At 40.1% G+C, this 23,152-nt stretch overlaps 3 protein-coding genes across 6 annotated transcripts in view; 1 reads left to right on the top strand and 2 right to left on the bottom strand.

Moving 5' to 3' along the window:
* Positions 1 to 3,702, bottom strand: part of msh3 (mutS homolog 3 (E. coli)) — a 37,222-nt gene extending 33,520 nt beyond the window's left edge. The window contains exons 1-5 of the mRNA XM_086031577.1: positions 3,455 to 3,702; positions 2,756 to 2,864; positions 1,530 to 1,756; positions 642 to 872; positions 453 to 569 (exon numbers count right to left, since the gene is read on the bottom strand). Of these exons, the coding sequence (XP_085887703.1) occupies positions 453 to 569; positions 642 to 872; positions 1,530 to 1,756; positions 2,756 to 2,864; positions 3,455 to 3,580 (810 nt within the window). The 5' untranslated portion in view covers positions 3,581 to 3,702. The remainder of the gene's footprint in view (positions 1 to 452; positions 570 to 641; positions 873 to 1,529; positions 1,757 to 2,755; positions 2,865 to 3,454) is intronic.
* Positions 3,703 to 4,452: 750 nt separating this feature from the next.
* izumo1 (izumo sperm-egg fusion 1) lies at positions 4,453 to 22,031 on the top strand. 2 transcript variants are annotated; one of them, XM_086032174.1, is made up of 10 exons: positions 4,453 to 4,569; positions 17,259 to 17,477; positions 17,846 to 17,920; positions 18,242 to 18,325; positions 18,414 to 18,434; positions 18,518 to 18,607; positions 18,770 to 18,879; positions 20,540 to 20,693; positions 21,056 to 21,203; positions 21,368 to 22,031. In XM_086032174.1, the coding sequence occupies exons 1-10, from the start codon at positions 4,554 to 4,556 to the stop codon at positions 21,471 to 21,473; spliced, it is 1,023 nt and encodes a 340-aa protein (XP_085888300.1). In that variant the 5' UTR covers positions 4,453 to 4,553; the 3' UTR covers positions 21,474 to 22,031. The 2 variants fall into 2 exon arrangements, with proteins under 2 accessions (XP_085888300.1, XP_085888301.1); XM_086032175.1 differs by lacking the exon at positions 18,242 to 18,325.
* On the bottom strand, positions 5,239 to 16,766 carry LOC147147136 (alpha-galactosidase MYORG-like). Of its 3 annotated transcripts, XM_086031112.1 has the most exons (8): positions 16,542 to 16,764; positions 16,149 to 16,201; positions 14,185 to 14,611; positions 12,380 to 12,911; positions 11,005 to 11,809; positions 10,165 to 10,283; positions 9,180 to 9,571; positions 5,239 to 7,615 (listed from the first exon to the last, which is right to left on the bottom strand). In XM_086031112.1, the coding sequence occupies exons 3-7, from the start codon at positions 14,460 to 14,462 to the stop codon at positions 9,224 to 9,226; spliced, it is 2,082 nt and encodes a 693-aa protein (XP_085887238.1). In that variant the 5' UTR covers positions 14,463 to 14,611; positions 16,149 to 16,201; positions 16,542 to 16,764; the 3' UTR covers positions 5,239 to 7,615; positions 9,180 to 9,223. The 3 variants fall into 3 exon arrangements, with proteins under 3 accessions (XP_085887238.1, XP_085887240.1, XP_085887239.1); XM_086031114.1 differs by having other exon boundaries at positions 5,239 to 9,571; positions 16,542 to 16,766; XM_086031113.1 differs by lacking the exon at positions 16,149 to 16,201.
* Positions 22,032 to 23,152: the final 1,121 nt, after the last annotated feature.

Genomic DNA, 23,152 nt, shown 5'->3' with positions numbered 1-23,152 from the left:
TGTTTCCCCGGAGTTTGTGTTTGAATATTCGTTACTCAAAGGAATATCACTCCGAAGTCGATGCTTATTTTCCCGTTGGCATGTAAATATGATATTACAGTACACTGACTTCAATCAATCAATAAAATTTCATTTATACAGCACATTTCATACAAACAAATGCAACCCAGACGTCAGAATTAGCACTAGCAATGTTTTGAAAATGAAGCAAGTTTTGAATTTAAATACAAATCGCAATTAAATTTCGATAAATCGCCCAGCCCAAATGTACACTCTGTCAGATAAATGAATCAATAGAAAACTGAAATTTTACGTTTTTATATCAACTATTAAAAAAAAGACATAAATCCACAACAATTTAATGAGATCAATCTGAATGCTTCACAACAGCAGGGAGATCAGCGGAGCGCCTTTTTTTCTTTACTGCAATATAAAATTCTTTAAATTCATACCTTGTGGCCGTGAGACACCAGCCGCCTGACGTGAACGAACAATCGGTGTGTGGGAATGCTGCACGTCATAAAGTTATGGTCCAGGTGACAGAAGATATTCAGCGCCTTTGCTGCAATCTAACCACACATGCACATTAAAGTTCATTTACAGACTTGGTTAAAATAGTATATCTAATAGTGACTTCTCACCTCAGCATCGTCTCCAAAAAACCTATACTTGTAGCCACACTCCACAGCCAACAGGGCGTCCTTGTGCTGCTGTTTCAGCTCGATGACCTGCTGCTCCAGAGGAGTGTACGCGCTCTTTGAGCGTCGGCAGAGGGCGCTATTGTTTGCTTGAAGACTGACTTCTGTTGCCGTTCCTTCAGCATTTTGTCCTTCTTTGCCAGCTGACTTGGCAAACTGAGAGAAGCTGAACGTCTGCAAGTAGAAAATGCAGTTATTACATTTATCGGACAGAGCCTAACTGTGTTTGAAAAAATAAATCAAAACTTGTGTTTGGGGTCAAACTAATTCACCTAGTCCCACAATGATCACGTTAACTACGTGTGAGTTTCCGCCATGTACATTTTTGAATCAATTTATTTGTTGAAAATAAACCTCGAGCACATATTTACTTTGAGTAAGATCTTTTCAACTGGCATTTCACACATTTAAACCTTGGTGGGGGAGAAGGCGTCAATCAAGCTATTTTTTTCTGTTTTCTCAATTGCTCTGCTTTGGTCAAATGACAAGTAAGTGTTTGTTTCCAGAGAAAATGCTTGAGCTTTTTCCACCCAAAAGTATGCGTGACGTCATAATGAAAAAGTCGACAGAAAAAAATACAGAGGAAGCTCCAAGGTTGAAAACATTCATCTTTGAAAAAAACCCCACAGAAAATGGACTAAGTACTGTAGATACAGTGCCTATCTCAACTTTCAATGTTTACATGTTAGCCTAGTAGCATAACTTGTGTTTTCGCAAAGCATGAGATGAGCCACCGCAGTTAATCAACCTGGACCCATTTGTCATGGGACACGCAAATGCATAATGCTTCAATCATGAATATTTCCTCTCCGGAGGTCTGCTGTTGAGTACCTGCTTTAAACTCTGCTCATCATCTGCTTTCTTTGTGTCTTGGTCATTGTTGTGTTGACTTTTGCTATCAGTAGAAGAGCAATTACGCGCACTGCTTGCATCCTTCACACCAGTCACAAGATCAAATCTCTCGCTACTGGGCTCAGTCATGCAGGTGAAGCCTTTTAGCCTGTCCAAGGTTGAAGGGCACAAACACGCTGGTCCTCTGCTGAATGGCAACTTTTGTTCTGAACAGACAATAATAATAATATTTTTGGAATTAGTGTTGTCATGATAACAAAATTCGGACTCAGATAATATACATATACTGAGTACTGCATGAAGTACAGTCAGATGCCGATATGGAAATGATGGCAACAACCTAACACATCAGTAAAAAAAGTAGATGGTAAAACATGAAACTTCAACTTTGTATTTCTGTCATTTCAAAATAACATTAGGCAACAGACGCTATTAAATGGTTATATATACGGTACTAGGGCTGATGAATCAATCAAATTCAAATCAACAGTGCAATACAGTGAGATGCAATTTTCAAATCACAAAATTTGCAATTTTGAGAATTAAAAAAATGCTTAATTTCAATGGGTTGGGAGGCTCTATTTTCTATATACCATACTGTACTTTATATTTTATTTATTTACATAGTAGCAATAATACTATAAGTTTAGTGCTTAAGAAGTGCAGTCCATGTTTCCAGCGTATTTTTTCATGAAACATGAAAAGTTGGAAGTGATAAAGCCACAGATTTGTTCGCATTTTTGTTGTAATCTGATTTATGATTTACTGACTTGTGTTTGCACCACACTTATTCAGTTGACTTTTGTGAAGTCTGAGTTATTAATAAGCTAACAACTCAAACGCAAGTAGATAAAGTGTGATTTAATGTGCAATATTTTAAGGTCCTGTTCCAATGTATTTTTTTAACAAGCACAAAAATACTTTAATCTGTCTGACAATAAACAAATCAGATCATTTTACACAAATGTTTTGGTACATTTTAATGCTTACACTAAAATGAACCATGGATCAATATGAAGTCACCAGACAAATCATAATGTATTTGAGGTGTCTCTTATCGGTTTGTTGATATTGGATCAATGAATGTAAAAGTCTTTTTTCCCCCCAAGGTCAGTCCGATGGTTATCTGTCCGATAGCGATTGTGCATCCTAAACACTAAAGTGTATAATATGGCTCCATTAAAATATGTCTCCATTAGTGTCACCTGCAGGGCTCTGAGCGGATGCAGTGTCAAGGTCTCCATCTTCCACCAGCAGGGAGAGCCTGGCTTGTTTGGAAAGTAGCTCATTGTCATAGTGGTGGGAGACACGCTTCTGTGTTGGGGACAAAACAAATACATGGGTGATGAGTTGCCAACAGAGATGGGTTATCAGGACCAGCAAGGCCTTCTCTGCTGGCCTAAACGCAATCAGAAGCACTGACCTACATTCTAAATTCAGTGGTGCCTTGGGATAGGAACTTAATAGATTTCTTGACCACACATAGTGTAATAGTAAACTTAAACTGAAAGTGGCATTAAAAAGCTTGACGGCTCTTTTTTGATGAAATGCTTACTAACTGCCAAATTGCTGCTTAGTGTGAAGTGAGTTGAACTGAGTTCACTGCCATAATACAGTAATCGTATCTCAAATTTGCGCTCGCAAGTTAAAGCTAAAAATATCGTAAATTTAATATGCAGCATCCCAGGCGGAATGACATGTTTTGTTTTTTTTTTGTTTTTTTTAGCTTTTGGGTCATGTGACTAAATAGATACTTGATTAGGCACTTCTCAAAACGTGAGAGCAGTGGTATTAAGAGTCGGATTATGTAAATCCCCACTGAAGGTACGTACCAAATTAAGGGCCCTCCACTGTAAGGCAAGCAAAATAAAATCACTCATGTGGCACATAATGGGAAGCCTCACCTTGCCTCTCGGAAGATTAAAATCCCTTTGCGTGTTTGGCGCGCCGCCGCCACCGCCACTCAGCCCCCCGAAGTATCTGCTGATAGAGGTCTGAGAGGCACACGACTTTTTCAGAGCTTTAGGCATCCTAACTGCCACTTGTTACTTTGACTGATGCCATAAACGTTGATTGTGTTGACAGGTTGCACCATCAGAAGGTTGCGGGAAGGCTCCGGCAATTTTTGAAAACACAGCGTCGCGCGTAATGAGCTCACAGTCGCGTAGATGACGAAACATCAAGCGCGCCATATTATTTTAACTTCCTGTTGAGGGTTTTCAGTATTAAACCAAACCAACTACTGTCTGATTTGTCCTCTTGAGAATGCGTAAACAACAACAACTTTGGCATAAAATATGTTGATTTTGACTGCCTTTTTGACTGCCTTTATTTTTAATATACGTCTCTGATGATGATAGCTTCGAGTACATATATATACGGTAACTGTTTCCTTAATTTTAAAAGGATGTACTAAGATCCGTGATCGTCACGAAGTCGCCAGAGAAGATCATAAATGGCCAAAATGTCTAAAATAAAGCATTACAAAAGACTGGCCAAAAGAAGACATAGTATGATTTGGAATCTTCCAAAAATCCAAGATGAAGATCAGAATGTCAACAAAATCTGGCGGTGAAAGTATGCCAGCACAAATCTTGATTGTCTTTTGAACAACTGTCTCACAATAGCATCTGAATGGGAATAGTTATCACTGAAATGTAAACACAATTATTAGATCTGCAGTGTGTCATAGTCATCCACTGATTAATGAGTGGGGTAACGCTATGATGTGGTATGGAATGTACAAATCCAATAGGACTTGCAACGTTTATGTTAAAACTGTTGCATTGGTTCTGTTAATTTCAAAAGAAAGTGACAAATGGCATGGTGTGTCATCGTGAACTACCTCATAAAGGACTTAACCTGACACATAAGAGCTTTAATACTTTATGATCACTTGTAGTGGAACGGCTGAACTCTTGATTCTTCCCACACCTTGACTCACTCTCCAGAAACAGCAGCAGAATGAAGATGAAGCTTTGGTTTGGATCTCTGGTCTGATACATGATTTTCTTCAAGAGTAAGAACACTTTTTTTCCAACTTGATTGAGATTGCTGTATTATACGGCCCTTGCATATCAAAATAGAGGATATCATTGGATAGAGATTTGAAACACGAATAAAATGAGCACCAGTTTTTAAGAATCCTTTTTTATGCTACTTTTCATGTTGTGAATCAGCCCAAATTGACTTTGACAGCAAATCAATAGGAAATTTGTGACTAAAAAGTTGACTCTTGGGTAGAAAAATGCCCATGTCTTTCTTGTTAGTTGGGACATCTTGATACGTATGAATACGCTTATGTCATTAGTAATTTAAGTGCTGAGAGACTTGCAACAGGATTCAAAAGCAGGACAAAATGGGCTAAATTACGTACTTTTCTTTTTCTCAAACTCAAATCTAGAGTACTTGAGGAAACGGAAACGGGATCTCCACATCCATATGTAACTAATGTACACACATGAATGTGCCACTGCACTTTATTTACTTTGCATTTACATATTCAGCTGCTCGAGGAAAGGCTGCATGAACAAGACATGTAAAACCTTCCAGCATCTTATGTGGGCAACTTGTGCCGTATGCCTGCAGTGGCCCCGCTTTTCATAATGTCCTTAGCTTTATTCAAAACGTTTGTTTGAGCCTTGTGGCATGTTTATAGGCAAAAATGTGTTAAAAGAAATACAATTGAGTAATTTATTCTTTTATTCCTATATGTATGAGTATTTACAGAGAGAGCATAGATGGGATGTAAGGAATGGACAATAAAAAAGAAGCAAATAGACCATGACAGTTCTGATAGATGGAATGATCTCACTCCCCCTCACTCTTTTATTTCCCCTGCCGACACCCTGTTACAGTCCAAAGAACACCAACAAACATTTTTGTAACTTGTGTTCATAATAAATATAGCCCTCTACAATATTGTATTTAAACATACAGTAATAACAAAGAAATAGAACATAGCAATTCCGAAATAAAAAGTTTGTGAAGCATCCATGCTTTAAACCATTATGCTGGTCAATTCTGGTGTGCGCGCCTTGGGCATGTTATTCACAGAGGATAAAGAATATATGTCAGTTATGTACCTGCATGTGTTGCTTCTGTTTGTGTTCAGAGATAAGCAATTCAAAGGTGTATAATTACTGTGACGTCAATGCAAGATTTGTTAGCCTGTCTATGGTTTTGCATTAGCATTAAGTTAGCAGACTTGGTGGTGTGACTAAATACCTGATGTATGTTTTGTTTCGATTTTTAGTTAGCTTTAATTGGTAGTGGTACTAAAATGCTTAAAGCAAGCTCTTGACCTCTTTTTTTGAAGAATTGTTCATTTTTTGCCAAATTGTTGCTCATTGTGAAGCTCACTGCAACCCTAGCTAGCACTTGTACTCGTATTGGCCCAACCTTAGGTGAAAGTAACCCAATTTGCCTAAAATCCACAGCTACAGTTTAGAAAACCGCCCTGCACTTATTATGTATGTAATAATACAGTAATTCTATTTCTGTTTTGGCACCTAGAGTAACCACGCGACAGCAAAGAACAAAACAAATATTTGGCAATCAGACATGTACGGACTGGTCAACGTAAGTATTTTCAAGAAAAGGCATTTTAGGTGTGTGCCTTGCCGTCATGTCAGCAGGATCAGACAAACATTCAAATGGTCATCGCGCACACCCCAGCAAGTTTGAACATAAGGTGACAAATCACCTCGTTTTAAAACTACCAACACGTGCCAATAGACAATCGGGAGAGAGTATGTGCTGAAAGTAAGGAATAGCACCACAGGTGAAGGAATGTTATTGCATGAACGTTAGTACAGTAGGTCTCAAACTCGGGTACGCAAGCCGCATCATGGCTGTCCACAAAACTCTTATTCCACAAACGCAATATTTATCAGAATGCCTTGTTTCAACTACTGGGCCTGTACTGAACATATTCTTGAAAAAATATGTTTGGGTTGAGTTCTTTAACATTTGGGCCAGTTAAAAGACAAAATGTGATAACATGAATTTGACATCACAATAAGTTGTTTTTTTTTCTCAAATGGTGTATTACAGGAATAAATGCCTATTTTTTTCCAAGGAGTATTTTTTTTTTTCTTTTAAGAATATCATCTTTTTTTTTTTAGAGAAGAAATTTGTCCAATATGGGAAGAGTAAAGTTGTATTTTATAACTTAACAATTAATATAACATTACCTTGGAAAAAATTCATTGATTCCCCTAAAATTACATCTTTTCATCCTGGCAAAATCTGTCTTTTTTCTTCTAAAAGTTGCAACTTTTTGAAAATATACAAATACAGTACTTGCAAAATATACAACTTTATTCTCATAAATCTTTCCCCAAAAGAAAAAAAACTGGAATTTGTCATCACAATATAATGATTTCTTTTTTTTTTTTCTTGAAATGTATTCAGTGTTTGGATTAAAATGGAATCCTTGAGGGAAAATTCTCCCCTCAAAGGGGTGCCTCGACCCATACATTTTGAGAACCTCTGGTCTAGTGCAAATGCTGTACATTCATAAAAGTATCCACAAATGAGCTGACAGGTAGAGCAGAATACTAAACATGTTCAATCTTTATGCAAAAGAACAGTTAACCCTTCATTTCATTTAATCAATGGCTTAAGTCAAATGGTGAACTTATTACTTGTTCAGTGGCCAACACTGGTGATAAAGACACACATTGGCTAGCTTACAGCACGGTACATTAGCATATAAGTAGGTGAAGCCTCTGCCGACTGTGTGGGAGACTGCGGCAATGAAACGATCGGAGATCGTTTACTGATGTCTAGAAGGCACATGAGAAAAGGATGGAACAATACAATTGAATTTCATTCAGTCTTTGGCTGAGATCTGCATGCAACGGTCCAAACGCAACGCAGGTCAGTGTGAGGCATGTACGGCAGCCACATTAGATTCCAGTGTCTGTTGAATTGCATTCCAAGCCAGTGTTTCACACCTTTTGTCAAAATTGATCGACGGATCTCTTGACGGACGGCATATGGCATCAGTCAAGATCTGTCAGCCCAATCCTCAGATCTAAACCCCATGGAAAACCTCAAGACTGTAATCCAAAGAAAGATGGATGGTCACAAGTTATCAAACAAAGCCGAGCAAAGCGCCGTCATAATTTGCAGTTCAAACAGTGTTGTGTTGTTTAAAGATGAATATGAAGTTATGTTCGTTTGAAATCTGAAACGACGTTGCATCTTTTTGTCGTTTTCTCCAAATAAATGCTTTCAATGGCAATATTTGTATTTGGAATTTAGGAGTAATGTTCTCAGTAGTTTTCACCAATAAAACAAATACAGTGGTGCTCTGAGATACAATTGACTTGACTTAGGTTTGCAAGATGAAACTTGAGATAAGAGCGCTTGTATAGTGACAGTGAACTGAAATCACTTCACAATAGGCAGAACTTATTTGGCTGAGAAGTCTCAATTGAACTGTCTTGTACTGCCCCGCGATGGCCAAAACGGCACACCGGAAAGAGCAGCACAATTGTCATTCAAATGATGCAATGAGACAGTAACTGTTAAATTCTTTTTAGTTCTAATTACTTACATCATTACTGTATGTTTTGATAAAGTAAATTATGGAGTGCTATTTTTCCTCATTAAAATACACATTTGCTGTTTTTTGGGGGGGATGCTGAAATTTCAATGACTGTAATTTCAGTGGGGAAAAGATGATTTGCGATACAAGTGTTTCGAGTAACAAACGTGTTCATTGTACTAATTAAGCTCATATTTCAAGGCACCACTGTATGTTCATTTGACTTTAATACATACCAATAACTCATCACCTTCCTAAAATAATGGTCATGTCATTTTTTGCATTTTCTTTTTGAAAACTAAAAAAAGCAAATCATACTCAATACTGACCGTACTGTATTTTTAAGTCAGTTTTTTTTTTTCAGTTTGGTCCTGCGACTTATACTCAGGTGTGACTTTTACTAAAATTAAAGCTCTGATTGGCACCCAAAACCCCGTTCCCTAATCGTGTTGACTTTCTGTGCATTACCGCCACCTTTTTTCCACGGGCGGTAATTAAGTAATCATCATGGCAACTAATGTGTGACAAAGATTAGCTGCCGCCGCTAGCATGCTGCCACGACACGGATTTACTATATTTACAGCAGCAAAAGGGGCAATAACCAACCAGGATTGTCATTGTCAAGCCATTTTAAACTAAAAACATAAAGCGGAAGTTTTGTCTAACCGGACCCAGTTCGCTGAGTGAACATAGGGTTTGTTCGGAAATTTCTTCTGACCCGGCACGGCGATTTTGGGTGCACGGCCACGCTGTACTGTTCTTGGACTCATTTTGGAAAAACAAATGTCCCTCAAAAAATGGGACTTACATGCCGAAGCAGTTCATTTCAGGGCTAGAATTGAATGATCTGTTTAACTACCGATGTAGCCGATTGAAGCAGAGGTGGTCAGCGTCATGAGGTGTTAAAGGCAAAAAAATATTTTTGGGCAAAATATGACTAAGGCCATTTTAAGAAGGTGACAAAATAGTAAAACTATTATTTTCAAGAGCCGTATTGCTAGCAGCGCAGTCATTTTCCATTTAAATAAAAACTGCTGCTTTTATTTGGCACGTGTGTTCATGACCACATATACCTGGAAATCGCATCAGAGGGCCCCGTCCTAATGTTTGGATGAGTTTAATGAACCCATGTAAAGTAGGCAATCTCGTCCAGGTCAACAGGGTAGTCGGTGAGGTACTTGGGGCCCTTAACAAAATGTTCCCCCTTGTAGCTTCTCCACCTTCCAGCAGGCAAGTAGATGTCCCGTTCCTGCTTGCCTGGTTCCAACACGGGAGCCACCATCAGGTCATCCCCAATCAGGAACTGGGAGTCGACTTTATAAGCCGCCTCGTCGTCGTTGGCGATCCACCAGAGGGGCCTGATGATGGGATCTCCTGTGTTAAGCACCTCATGGGCCAACTCGAGCACCCTGGGGGCTACCAGTGTCTCGTGGAGCTTTGTGAACTTTTGCGCTATTTCCACCACCTGCACAGAGATGCAAATTTACAGGACAATAATGACGTGAACTACAAATACATACAAAAAAAAATTACATTAATCATCGTTTTCTTACACACGAGAGTGTTAAGTTCAATTACCATTTGAGGGAAATCCAGTATTTAAAATATAAAACTATGAAAACAAAAATCTTAATCAAAGGAGACAAATCAAGTCCTGTGAAAAACACTTATCTTCAATTTTGTAAACTTTTTTAATTTTCACTTTAATACGATGTCTGTAACGTAGAAACATGGTTCATGTAAAAATAAGAAAATGGGAAAAAAATTGGAGATTTTTTCACGACAGCGACGAAATACTAAGATCATACATACATTGATACAATAAACTATAACCTGATCTGAACTTTAAAGTAATCACCAGCCGCAGACTGGGGCTTTCGAACAAGAAGGTGACAGTTCAGTTCCTAGCTTCATGTAAATACTAAAAAAGAAATTTTAAAATGGCATCGAGTTATTGGGGCAATGCTAGACTTCTTCCTGATTGCCGTTGAAGAAACATGTCAAGCAGAACAGCTGCTTTCAAGCCAACATGTATAAATAAAATTGTATTATACTCACTTCATCATCATAGTACCACGGTGGTATAGAAAACTGCATAGCAGGCATGAATGCAGACAGCTCCAACCATCTGATGTACAGCTCTCTGTCAGGCAGGTCGTACCCATTCTTTATACTTCCTAAAGTACGGCATAAATATTACCGATAAATCATTTTATATTAAAAGTTCCAAGTATCATTTATGGTAGAAAAAAAACAATTAACAGTAAACTCCCTCATGGGTCAGCATTCGCATCTACAAAAATCTAGGCTATGTTTTAAGGCCTTAGCTATAGCGCCACCTGGAAGAATCTTGCTGTTGTTGTTAGGTTAAATTCCTTCAGAGCGTTTATTCATCTGCATTTGAGATTTCCTCTTTTGTCTGATGATAATTTGCAGATTTTTGCTATTCATTGCAGGGCTCGTTCCCTATCCTCTGTGAATAGTGGGGATTCACTGTAATGTTAATTTCCTTCAAAGTCAACCCAAAAACTTTATTTACAATAATATGTTCAATGCAGCCCCACTGATCTAAACATGGCATTCTGATTAATACTGCGTTTGTGGAATATGTGTTAAGAAAAAGCCACCCGTTTTTGGCCATCCCAGGGGCGGCCATTTTGTCACTTGCTGTTAACTGAAAATGACATCACAGTTGCTCAGGGCTCAAGTAAGAACCAACTGAGCAACTGTGATGTCATTTTCAGTCAACACCAAGTGACAAAATGGCCACCCCATGAGATGGCTAAAAACGGGCGATACTTAATCAGAATGTCGTGTTTTGACTAGTGGAGGCACATAGAATGTTATTGTGAAGAACATTTGGGGTTGACTCCCCTTTTAAGATGCACAGATCCATACCTGTCATGTGGTCAGGGTAAGCATTCCCGCCGATCATATCAGGCAGGACAAACTGGTACCCCAGGATGCTGATTGTCAGAACTGTGGGAATGATGGACTTAAGTCCGAGCTCGTAACCCCACACAGAGTCCCTGTCAATGATCCTGTAGAAACAGGAGATGTTCTGACTCTGGTAGCCCACTCTCAGCTCGGCCCGCTCACTAAACGGTATGGCCATCTCTGTGTAGCGGCGGGTGAAGGTGGAGGGGTCCGTCAGTGGGATTAGGGTGCTAAACTGTTGAGGGAGATAGCTTGTCTCCCCTGCATCAAACTTAAAGGAGGTCACGCCGTAGTGTGCTTTGAGCTTGGTCAGTTGGACCGAATACCAGTTGCGGGCATTTGGGTTGGTAAAGTCCAAGATTCCACCAATGCCGTTCCACCAGCGAACGAGAGCTGGCAGGTCACCGCCCGGCTCGCGCACAAACAGTCCTTCCTGTATGGCGATGCCAAAGTTGATGGAGTCATAGTTGATAAATGGGTGAGTCCAGAGCGTCACTTGAAAGCCGTCTTCTCGGAGCGCGTCGAACATACCGCTGGCGTTTGGGAACTTCTGGGGGTCGAAGTCAAACTCGCCGTAGTCGGCGGTGTAGCGGTCGTCGAGCTCCAGGTGGGAGCAAGTGAAGCCATGTTTGGTGATGTCGGAGGCGTATTGCAGTAACTTCTCTTGGGTGACAGACGTCTTGTATAGAGCCCAAGTGGACCACACCGGGTGCTTGAACACCTCAACAGAAGGAACCTTGACAGGCTTTGGGAAATAGCGGCGCACCTGACGGTACAAAAACAAATATGTACTTATTCTGCACAAACATTTTGGGACAAACTGGTTTACAGCACATTCGGTACCTCTTAAATCCGCCACTATCACATCACAGTTACTGAAACCCCCCAAAATTATTTGCAATAATGTGTTCTATGTGCCTTCACTAGACTAAACATGGCTTTTTGATTAATGTTGTGTTTACAGAATGAGTTAAGCAGCAAAATCCACCCGTTTTTGGCCATCTCAGGGGGTGGCCATTGTGTCACTTTTGTCGATTGAAAATGACATTACACTTGCTTAGAGCTCAGGTAACGAACAATCATGGCTCACATGTAGCTGAGACATGATTGGTCGTTATCTGAGCCCTGAGCAACTGTGATGTCATTTTCAGTCGACAGCTAGTGGCAAAATGGCCGCCCCTTGAGATGGTCAAAAACAGGTGGATTTTACTGGAATGCCGTTGACAGCCATTGCCGTCGATGGCGTTCAAAGAGTTAACTTTCACTCTCGCCGATCACTCAAAACGAATACCGGTAAATGTTCTTGTCAAGTTGAACGTAGGGTGTCAATGCTCACCATGTATTTATGAATTGAAGTGACATCTGAGCCTACACACACTCTGTAGCTGAGTTCTGGTGAGGCCTGCTGTCCTTCTGGTGGTTTAAATGGAGAATCTTGGTATCGGGCCTGGAAGTGAAGCGTCATGTCCTTCTCAGACCAGCCCAAATGAAACGGCACAGAATCGTTAATCTTAATGGCCACGGCGTTGGACGAGAGCCAGTAGCGTTCTAGAATACCCCCAAAGGCATTCCGGTTTGAGTAGACATCGCTGGTGACGAAAGGCTGCGGTTCCTGCTCGCCCTCGATGCTGATCGGCCAGTGCTGGGTGGCCGACTCTGCCCCTCCGTACCAGTGAGAGCCATTACAAGCCATGGCGTGCTCCACTGTGCGCTTATCTTGCAGAGGCTCCCAGCGCACGCGGTAACACACCACTGTGTCCTTCAGTCGAACCGTGTGGATAAAGAAATTGATTTTGCCAGCATCTGACTCGGTGCAGCTAAGAACATTTTCCTCGTGGGAGCAGGAGTCGAAATCCAGAGTGGCCGACCTGCAGATGATTGGAAGAGAACTGGTTCAACACTAAATATGTCATGCAACAAAACATGAATTGAGCGTTAGCATAGTGGTTAGCACGTCCTTCTCAAGTTTAAGGTTTGAGCTTCGAATCTTTGCCCTCCCTGTGCTTGTGTGGGTTTTCTCCATTCTAGATTTATAAATTGTCCATAGGTCTAAATGTGAGTGTAAATGATTGTTTCGCCGTATCTGTAGGCGGATGCATTATACACCATTTCTGTCCATGAGAGGGACTATTTCAATTACGGCCATGACTAGTAGCCGCATTCGCCTAAAGGGGCTAATCATTTGTTCACTCTAGTTTCCATTATCCATTGACCTATTTCAGACACACAGAGGATTGTTTAGTCAATACAGTTGCATGTGTGTGTGTGTGTTATTCATTGAAAGTCTGACCAATAATACTTTTGTAGAGATGGTCATTCCGTCCCAGGGACCGTCCGTCCGTTAAACCAGTTTGCATTATTTTATTGCAATTTTTTCCAGATTTGTTTCAGACTACAGTTACAGTTAGACTTCATTTTGATGGTTAATGCAGTTATTGCAATTTTGTTGTTTGATCACAATAGATTGGTTTATTTACATTTCAAAAACCAGAAGCCATTCATTTACTAATGTGATTGCACTTTAGTTTACATATTTAAATGTTCAGATATCAAGATTTGAATGAGGCAAAATAACACGCTTTTTCCCTCAAATATATTGTTATAATTATTATTAAAATTATTAAAATTTGAAAAAAAAATATTTGGGTTGACTTCCGCTTTAAATGGAAGATGGAGGACGGTTATTATGAATAAGGATGGAGGGACAATGACGGACTGGCAAAACAGTGTGAAATGCCCATCTCTGCTGTTTTGTGAAGATTGACGCAGTAGTTCCTGAGATACAAGGTTCAAAGGAATGTGGCCACAACCTTTTTTGCCAAAAACATTAAGATTCAGTGGGCCATAGCTCCCAAAACATTGCTCCAATTGACCTAAAACTTTGAAATTCTAAAAAACAGCATTTGGATGTCATAGTCCTGACATTCCTCCTCTCAAAGATTGTCTCACAGCATTTTATACACAATATTATTTATATCTATATTAATACGTGTATCACAGCCTTTTACTGTTTTTCTATTTATTGTATTGTTTGTAAAGTGCTTTGTTACAGCTCTAGCTGTTATGAAATGCGCTATATAAATCAAATTGTATTGTATTGTATTGTATTGTATACACAGACACACGGAAAGAGAAGCCCACCTGAAAGTCATGGTAAATATAATAGCGCCCGCCTGGTTCCGGATGACAAAACCATCCTTGTTGAGGTCCAGCAGCTCTGTCTTCATGAGTTGGGCTTTGCGCAGAGATGCCGAGTAGTAGCACCAGGCCACCACGGCACTCAGAACCAACACACATCCCAGAACACTTGCAATGACCAGGGGCCGAGCTTCCTGAGTTCCTCGCTTTTTTAGCGGAGATCCCCCGTTCCCCTCGGACAGATGATGCTCCCCGGGGGCTACTGGGACAATCTGGTACATACTGAACTTTATGTAAGCGAAGAGCTAATAATGATGATGTTCAGAATGCAGCTGCCTCCCAGTGGTAGTCGTGGAATTGGAGGAAGAATGATGGATGGATGCTCTACCTTCCTGTCCTTAGTAACGTTGTCATTTTGGATAGTTCCATCCTTGATAGGCAGACACACATGTTAATACAGAAGTAGCAATGCAGTAGTCACATTACAAAATAAAAGTATAGATAGCCCCCGCTGACCCACTGACTACATTCGCCTGGCAAGCCGAAGCAAATTGACACTACTTTTTGAGTCCTCGCAGAAAACCTTTGACCTCTGGTGGGTGTGTCTCTGTGTGAATTTGAACATTCAGAGAGGAAATATGAGAAGGCAGATGAGCTGAAAGGTGTTATTTTTAGAGATGCACCGAAAATTCGCTCACCGAAAATTAAAACTGAAGTATAAAAATAATAAGCTGTCAATATTTGGGCACTCAAAATTACTCAAAGAAAGGAAATACAATAAAAATATGAAGAAAATATCAAAACATTCTTTGGAGTTTTTCTGGTGGTACATTTATTTACATTAAAGAAAGATTTGGCTGAGAAATGTTCCTGATGAATCAAAATGCTCCTGACAGAATATCCAGAATATACCTGACAAGGGGTTAGCATTGCTCGGAAGGAACAAGAGAGCTCACACTTCCGCAAATTTGGCCAAATGCAGAACATTTCTTCTGGTTTTCAGTTTTTGACCATGGGTTCCTCATTTATGTTGAACAATTTTCATTTCAGTGGATCACTAAATACTTTTAATACTTTAAGTACTTTTAATAGAGAACTATCCGAGAGTATTTAGTATACGCTGATGAAGTATCCATACTTTCATACCTTATGTTATGTTTTGCACATTCTATAACATACCTTTGGAACATTTGAGGTTCTTAAAGTTGAACTTTGTAAATGGAGTTTTATTTGTTGCACTCCTGTGTATCAGGGACAGTTTATGCAGTTTGGGACAAAAGTGTATCGTCCCAGCCCTAGTATTTAGATATGCGACAACGGACCCGGTTCCACCATTTTTTGTGATCATGCCACACCAGGTTTTTTTGAATTCCTCTCAGAAAAAAATGCACTCTGGTGGGATAAAAATGGGGTTTCCACAAATATTCTTGGATATGACGTAGAGTGGAATCCCCTCTTTCGCTTCATTTTCAAGTTGATGATTTTCAGGCAGTACTTTGACGTTTCTCACAGGCAGTTCTCATCTATGATGCCACAAAAAGTGTTGAAAGGTAGCTTGCCTTATTATAGTGATGTATCTCATGTAAATTAAGTATATGTCATGCAAACAAAGTTACCTCCAATTTTAGATTACCAGTATTTTTTTTATGCGTACCTTTAGTATCTATTAAAGACACACTGTTCAGTTGCATTAATAATCACACAGTGCTGTCACGGCATATATAGTACGAAGCACGATTACCAAAAGATTTTTAGAATACGTGTCCATTTTTACATTCAATAATAGTACAGCATGACAAAAATATTAAATGCGGTTTATAGATTCCATTCAATTGAAATAGCTTTGACCTACACCTAGTTTTGTCATTATGGCCTATGTCTTTCATACTTAAGTAGTAACAACTAAGAGACTGCGTTGGCGATCGACTCCGGTGCTTTCAGACTTAGGTGCAGATTCGATCACTGACCTTGGAACGGAACTTCGTTGATAACCGAGAACCCGCCCGGCACAGGCTCTTAGCTAAAAAGGAAGAGAATGCTGAGAACAATGAACGTAAAACTTTATACTGATTTATCGTTGTGGTTACATATCGCTTCTGGCTTTTTAGGTGGAAACCAAGCGATTTCATGAACAATTGGTTGCCCCGTATTCCAGACCGTTTAAAAAAAATCTTTAATAGGCCCAGATGGGACATAAAATCTATAGTTCGCAAGAATACGACGCCCCAGCTGTCAACTGTGATACGAATTCATTTCCGAGCCAGTAGAATAGCAGTCCGAGTTGGCCGTGCCGCTTACGAATATGTAATTGATGACATTTTATTGAATTATAGGTGAAATAAAAAACAGAAAATGCTTACTTGTCTATAATGTCGCTTTACTTCAGGCACACATCCGCGAAGAGTTGCGCAGGTGCAGCACTGCAGCTCCGTGTGCCCGCCCAACAACAATCCCACTGCGACGCTGATTCGTCCAGACGCACGTCACTCAAATCTTAGAGGATTGCGGGTATTGTAGTTCCGCGGTTTAATTTTTTCAAACGATTTGCATCCATCCATCCATCCGTCCATTATCTACACCGCTTATCCTCACCTATTGTGTCAAATAACAAACATATCCATCAATCCATTTTCCGAATGGCATCCTCACGAGTGTCTCGGTCGTACTTGGAGCCTACCAAGATGTGTATGTAAAATAAATAAATGGCGGCCAATCGCCACACGCATGCACTCTAACAAGCTGTGGGCGTGTCCACTGAAAAATGGATGATACTTCAACATCTTATGCCTTCACATCCCTAAATGTGAGGCACGAAAATGCTGAACGACTCATGCAATCAGGAAAACTGAAATAGTGAAAGCCAGTTTAACATATACCTCCACAATTCAGTCCAACAGTTCTGTTATAGAATAGCCTTTTTTCCACAGAGACCCTGCAGAATTCTAGCTTTAGGCCTATGACACAAGCCCGGGCATTTTTCACATTATCCTGTGATCAATCAAAATCTGTGACAGAAAAAAAACATAAATTGGATTAATGCTGACTTGATAACAAAATGTACTCGTCCCCATCTATAGGTGGGATGCCGCAGTGGCGGACAGTGGCGCTGGTGCTGATGCTGTGCTGCGACACTGTCACCGAGGCCTGTCTGCAGTGTGACAAGGAGATCTTAAACATGCACGACGACTTTTCCTTGTCTGCCTCAACTAGCCAATCTCAAATCAACCGGAAATCAATTGTTGACAATGTTTATGCCAAATACAAGGATTCAAGCCAGAAGCTGAAGGGCGTCATAGGTAAGAACTACAACATTTGCAACAACATATAACCTATAGTGATTTATTTTCAGAAGACATTTCCTATTGATTATTTCATTTCAGCTCAATGACTCTCGAACACTGGTGCTCAATCCTGGTCCTCAAGAGCCCCTATCCAGCCTGTTTTCCATCCCTCCCCACTTGAACACACTTCATCCAAATGATCACAATCGTTATCAGGCTTGTGCAAAGCTTGGTGATGAGCGGACCATTTAAATCAGGTGTGTTGCAGTCAGGGAGAGATTGAAAACAGGCTGGGCTCATGAGGACCAGAATTGAGCACCCCTGTTCTAGAATATGAGCTACAGTATTTCATGGTGATTAATGGCCTGTGTCTCACTTCTTAGATCCGACCACCCTGTACAGAGTCAAAACTGAGTACCAGAGTGAATTTAATCACTTCTTGGAATCAGATGAGACTGGTGAGAACTCGAACAAGCTCTAATTGTTGAGGTGCATTAGCAAAGACAGTGGAAATTTGTTTTTTCTTTTTTTTTCAGGCAGACTTTGATTGCGTGGCTGGCACGGCCACATGTCCATACCATTATAATCAATAAATTAAATTCAACTTGAAAATTCTCTTGTAAAGTTAATAAATGTTACATTATTTCCTATCGGAAAATTGGTTTAGAAATTAATAGAGGTCAACCAGCATCCTCGATTGCATTTGTAAAGGTTCCACTGCACGTATGGACATTATCAGATTGAGCAGATTTTGACACCAAGCGCTCCTTTTTCCCCAGGACCTTCTCAAAAAAGACTCATTCAAATCGTAAACGAAGGGTTGAAGATTTTAGAAAAACACTTGGAAAAGTTCATTGGTGGTGGTAAATAGTTTAATCCGATTGAGTGCATAATCATTTAAACATCTTGGCTGTGAATCTGAGGCATGCTTTCTGTTTGTCTTTCGCTCAGAATTGTGCCCCAACAAGTGTGGTGAGTTTGATCATGTCCCAGCAGACGCAAAAGTTCATGCTTGAAGGCATGCGTATGATGTGTGCGTACTGTTTGGCGCTCAGGGATCTTACAGAGACGAGTAATGGATTGCATATCATGCAAGTACAAGATCTATAGCTGTCCATCGCCGTCCGGGAAAGTGGATTGTGGTGGTATGTACTCGTGTATGGAGGGAACGTCCTGTTCCACACATAGGACACGTGGTGACGAGTGTGCAAATGCGCTCCGCGTTGCCTGTGCATGTGAATGAAAAAGATTAGTCCGACAGCAACCCTCGTTTTATCCTCGCCTCCCCCCCCTCAACATTTCTGCAGAATACCAGATGGAGGCTAAAGAGAGTGGACAGGTAGTAATGGACTGTTACCAGCCATGGCATTCTCTTGTGTTCGGGAACAAAAAGTACACCTGGATCACTAACAAAGAGGTCTGCCCTTACATCCTCACAAATTGTTTTCAATCACAAATATATTTGTATGGGCCAGCCCACCAATTCAGTACCATTTGTTTGTTGTAACGTTCTCATAATAAATGTAAAGAAATGAAAATTATTCTTATTTTTTATTGTAAAACCTATAACGCACATACTGAATAACTCAAAATGTGAATTAGCCCATTGCAGACAACTTTATTATTTTTTTTTTTGATTTTGTTAGTTGTTAGGGCTGGGACAATATACCTGGGTTGCGATCCGATACGTATTGTGATACTTAAATATTATGAAAATAAATATTTAAAAAAACTGAAGGCATGTGTTTCCAAAGTTTTAATTTAAGTACCGTTCAAGTGGCATGATTGAAAAGTGCATAAACCGTTCCAGTAACTGTTCCTGATACACAGGAGTGCAATAAATAAAACTCTAGCTCTACTTTAAAGCGGAATTCAACACAAACATATTTTTTTCAAGAATATGTTCCCAGCAGGCCCACTAGCTGAAACACGGCGTTCTGATTAATATTGCATTTGTGGAATATGAGTTAAGCAGCAAAATGCACAACTACCCAGGGCTCAGGTAACGACCAAACACAGCTCGCCTGTTTTCTAAAGCTGAGCCGTGATTGGCCACCCCCTGAGATGGCTAAAAACAAGTGGATTAACTCTTATTCCACAAACGCAATATTTATCAGAATGCCTTGTTACAACTAGTGGTCTTGCATAGAACATAATCTAGAAAAAAAATATGTTTGGGGTGACTTCCACTTTAAGGACCTCAAATGTTCCAAAAGTATGTTATAGAACGTGCAAAACATAACATAAGGTATCAAAACTTGCTGCTTGCTTGTATTATCTCCAGGTGCAACAGTATTTTTTTTTTTTGTTCTTGTTTGGATTCCAAAACAGGGTCACCTAAAATGTAGTAAATATTCAATTATAGGATCAAATAATCACCATGATACAACTATAATTAACTGTACAAACAGTTTTAAAGCAACATTTGAGATGACAGGAAATTGTGAAGACAAAAGACCTTACGCCTTGTACTTTAATGTTCTTCTGTGGGTTCTGTTGGTTGGCATGCCACATTAACGGCGCATTACTGCCACCAACTGATAGTGTCCTTCCACTGCAATAAAAACCATTATGAGTCAATGGTGGGCCGATGTAAAATTTTCTAGTTGTGTAGATCTGAAGCACATTCGTCTCAAATTTTGACTCATCTCTCTCCCGAAAAAAATAAATAAATCAGCCAAATGACAATTTGAGAAACTCACAAGTCAAGGAACTTGTATCTCAAGGCATCTCTGTGCCAACTCTTGAGATGGGTCAAGTGCCTCAGGCACCCCATGTTTTAATGTAATGCTGGAAGCACGGTTTGTTAGTGGTTGGCACGTTTCCCTCAAAGTTTAGAAGTTTCGGGTTTGAATTTTGGTGGGCGAATCCTGCCACTCGCGTTCTACCGGTAAAAACATGCATGTTAGGTTGATTGAATGAAGACTCTAAATTGTCCATTGGTGTGAATATAAATACAGTTTTGTGCAGTTTAAATTTTGGTCAATTGACATTCAACTTGCTGAATATTATGTACACTGGCTTCCCTATCTTCCACTCTGTTATTCATTTTTTGTGTGTTACTTTTTTGTGCCCAGGTCGAGGTTAGTAATGTGTTCACTCACAAGGTATCGAAGGAGGATTCCCAGATAGTGTTAAATGAGCTCCACTTGAGCGATCAGGGGACGTACAATTGCACACTGTCAGGCCAAGATGGGACCATGTTCTTCCGACTTGCAGTGCACCTCACTGGTAAAGCGTAACATCACACTTGTGTTCCGTGATGGCGCTAGTAAAAAAACAAAACAAATCCTTAGATGTCATTTAACCAACGCATAGCGGCTGATGAAATTGCATAAATGAGTGAACAGTGATTTTAGCCAACTATATTACACGTAGGCCTTACATTCACCCGTAACAACATAATGTGAATCTTCACAATTATCTAAAAGAGAGCCATACAAGGGCACAATCGGAAATCAAGGCCTTGACTTGCTGCCGAATTAAGGTGCTTGATCCTTTCATCGAAATACGTTTCATTCAAAAGATCAAAACCTCTGTCAGAAATGATACCAGTATGTACTTTTAATCCTGTATTTACTCCTCCTTCACAGTCACTAAAGCGCCAACCGAAACGTACCGAACTAACGTTTCACTGCCTGAACTGAATCTTATTCAACACTCGAGCGTGCTGGTTCCGCTCATGGGTATAGTCACCGCTCTAAGTCTGGCAGGGAGCCTCATCTTGATCGCCATAATTGGGTAAGTCACCGAAAAAGGTCACAAGTCAGAGCACCGTGGTACGGCTCACATTTTTTGGCAGCATTTATAATGTAGCCTTTATAACGGACTTTATAACGGCTACAAAATGTGATAAAGTGGATGTTCAAATCTGAGCGTATGAATTTATGTGACCTCCCCCACAGAAAGATGATGATTCAGCGAAGAAAAACACGGGCGGCGCAGAGGTGTAGGGTGGAGGAAGAAAATAACACATCCACCTCTTTGTGGGCCAGATGGCGTGCTCAGTAAAAGGTTCTTGTGGACTGGAAATTTCAAATGTACTTGATGTTTTCTTGACGCGCCATCATTGCTGGGTCTCCGTATTTTACTTTGGTCTTAGCTGACCAAAGCTCTTTCTTCCACATAAAAATCTGCACCACAATATTGAAATATGTATTTGCTGGGAAGTTTGGAAACATTACATCATTTTCATGGCGCTACACAATGTGCTGTTGTGGTTTGTATTTCTCTTGCTATTTAAGTTTTCTTCTTATGGCTTGTTTTCTTACCCTGCTCGTTTGGTCTTTTTGTTTCCACCTGTGCTTGTCAACCCAGTCCCTTGTGTCTTCCAATCAGCTCCCTCAGCCACTCGTGTCTTGCCCAGGTGTTCCTCGTTGTCTCGTCAGTTGGCTTGTATTTAGTTCAGTGGTTTCTTTCAGACTTTTTCGAATTGTTGTCACTGTCATGTCGGTTTGTTTCTCCAAGTGGTGTGTTTTGATTCTTGGTGTTCCTTTGTTACCTTGAGTTTTGGATTTTTCAGGACTTTGTTTATGCTGTTTTTTTTGTGATTAAATATTTTGTTCAGTACGACCTGGTTCTCTTGCCTCCCTGCATTTGGGTCCTCTACCACGCAACCATCACAGAACAATCCGACCAACATCAGACCCAGACAGCCGGGCGGCGGCGGGCTCCACACCGCCGACCTGTGGTCTCCCACACTGCCTGCTGACCACCCCCAAACCCTCCATGATGAATTTTCGTCTTCCTCAATGCCCGTTTTCCCATTGTCTCTTAATAGTCTGTTTGATTATCCCACTAATGTGGAATTGTAGGAAAACACAATTGTCAACATGTGTAAACGATTTCTCTGAATGCTCTTAGTTCAAAACATTCAAACTAAAACTATTTTAAAAAGAGTATGTTAAAAATAGTTTTTTAAAGGGTTGAATAATCCCTTTTTTTTTTTGTGCGTGTGCAAAATAAGGTGAACTCTTCAGTGTTCTCATAATTCAATGTCAATTGAAATTTTTTTGTTTGTTAAGCAATGTTAAGCACGTAATGGTCTGTATTGCTGGGTAAACAGTACTGTCCATTCCGCTTCCCAAAGTGTTTTTAAAGGTCATACCAACAAGAAGTTATACATCAGTGGTTTAGTACCAACTCCCATACAAACGGCCAAATTATGTCAAGAGGGATACATCAAGAATGTGGTGCGTGTTTTTCATCAATAACTGGAAATGTGATTCACTGAGATTCAAACCACACACACACACACTTTGGTGCCCACGTGCATATGAAATCCCCAAGACACAGCTCTGCTTTCCAGAAAATGGACCCGCAGCCATATCAGAAGTGAGTGGGCGGCCTGGTCACATGTGCGTTCGCGGTAAGACTTGAATGAGGTCAGCATCTGGATTGCAGTGGTTTTCTGAGATTAACAACCCCAGGCACACTAATAATCTGGAATAATCCCCCTGTGGAAAGGAGGGGTTTAGAATTTCTAGTGTTCCGTCTCGTTTACTCGCATTCATTCAGAAACATTTATTTATATAAAAAAGTCAACGTGTGCGTGGTTCAAGCTGTTTACAGACGCTCCAGATAGTTTACTGTAAAATTTAATACGCATAGAAAATTAAAGATTAGAGATAGACCGATGTTTTTTTTTCAGGGCCAATACTGAATATTAGAAGTCAAAGAGGCTAATAACT

This window comes from Filicampus tigris, chromosome 5 (assembly GCF_054856515.1).
Source record: "Filicampus tigris isolate MCC_2025a chromosome 5, RoL_Ftig_1.0, whole genome shotgun sequence".
Classification (NCBI taxonomy): domain Eukaryota; kingdom Metazoa; phylum Chordata; class Actinopteri; order Syngnathiformes; family Syngnathidae; genus Filicampus; species Filicampus tigris.
The sequence above is the reverse complement of the archived record's forward strand: the minus strand, read 5'-3'. Positions and strand labels throughout refer to the sequence as shown.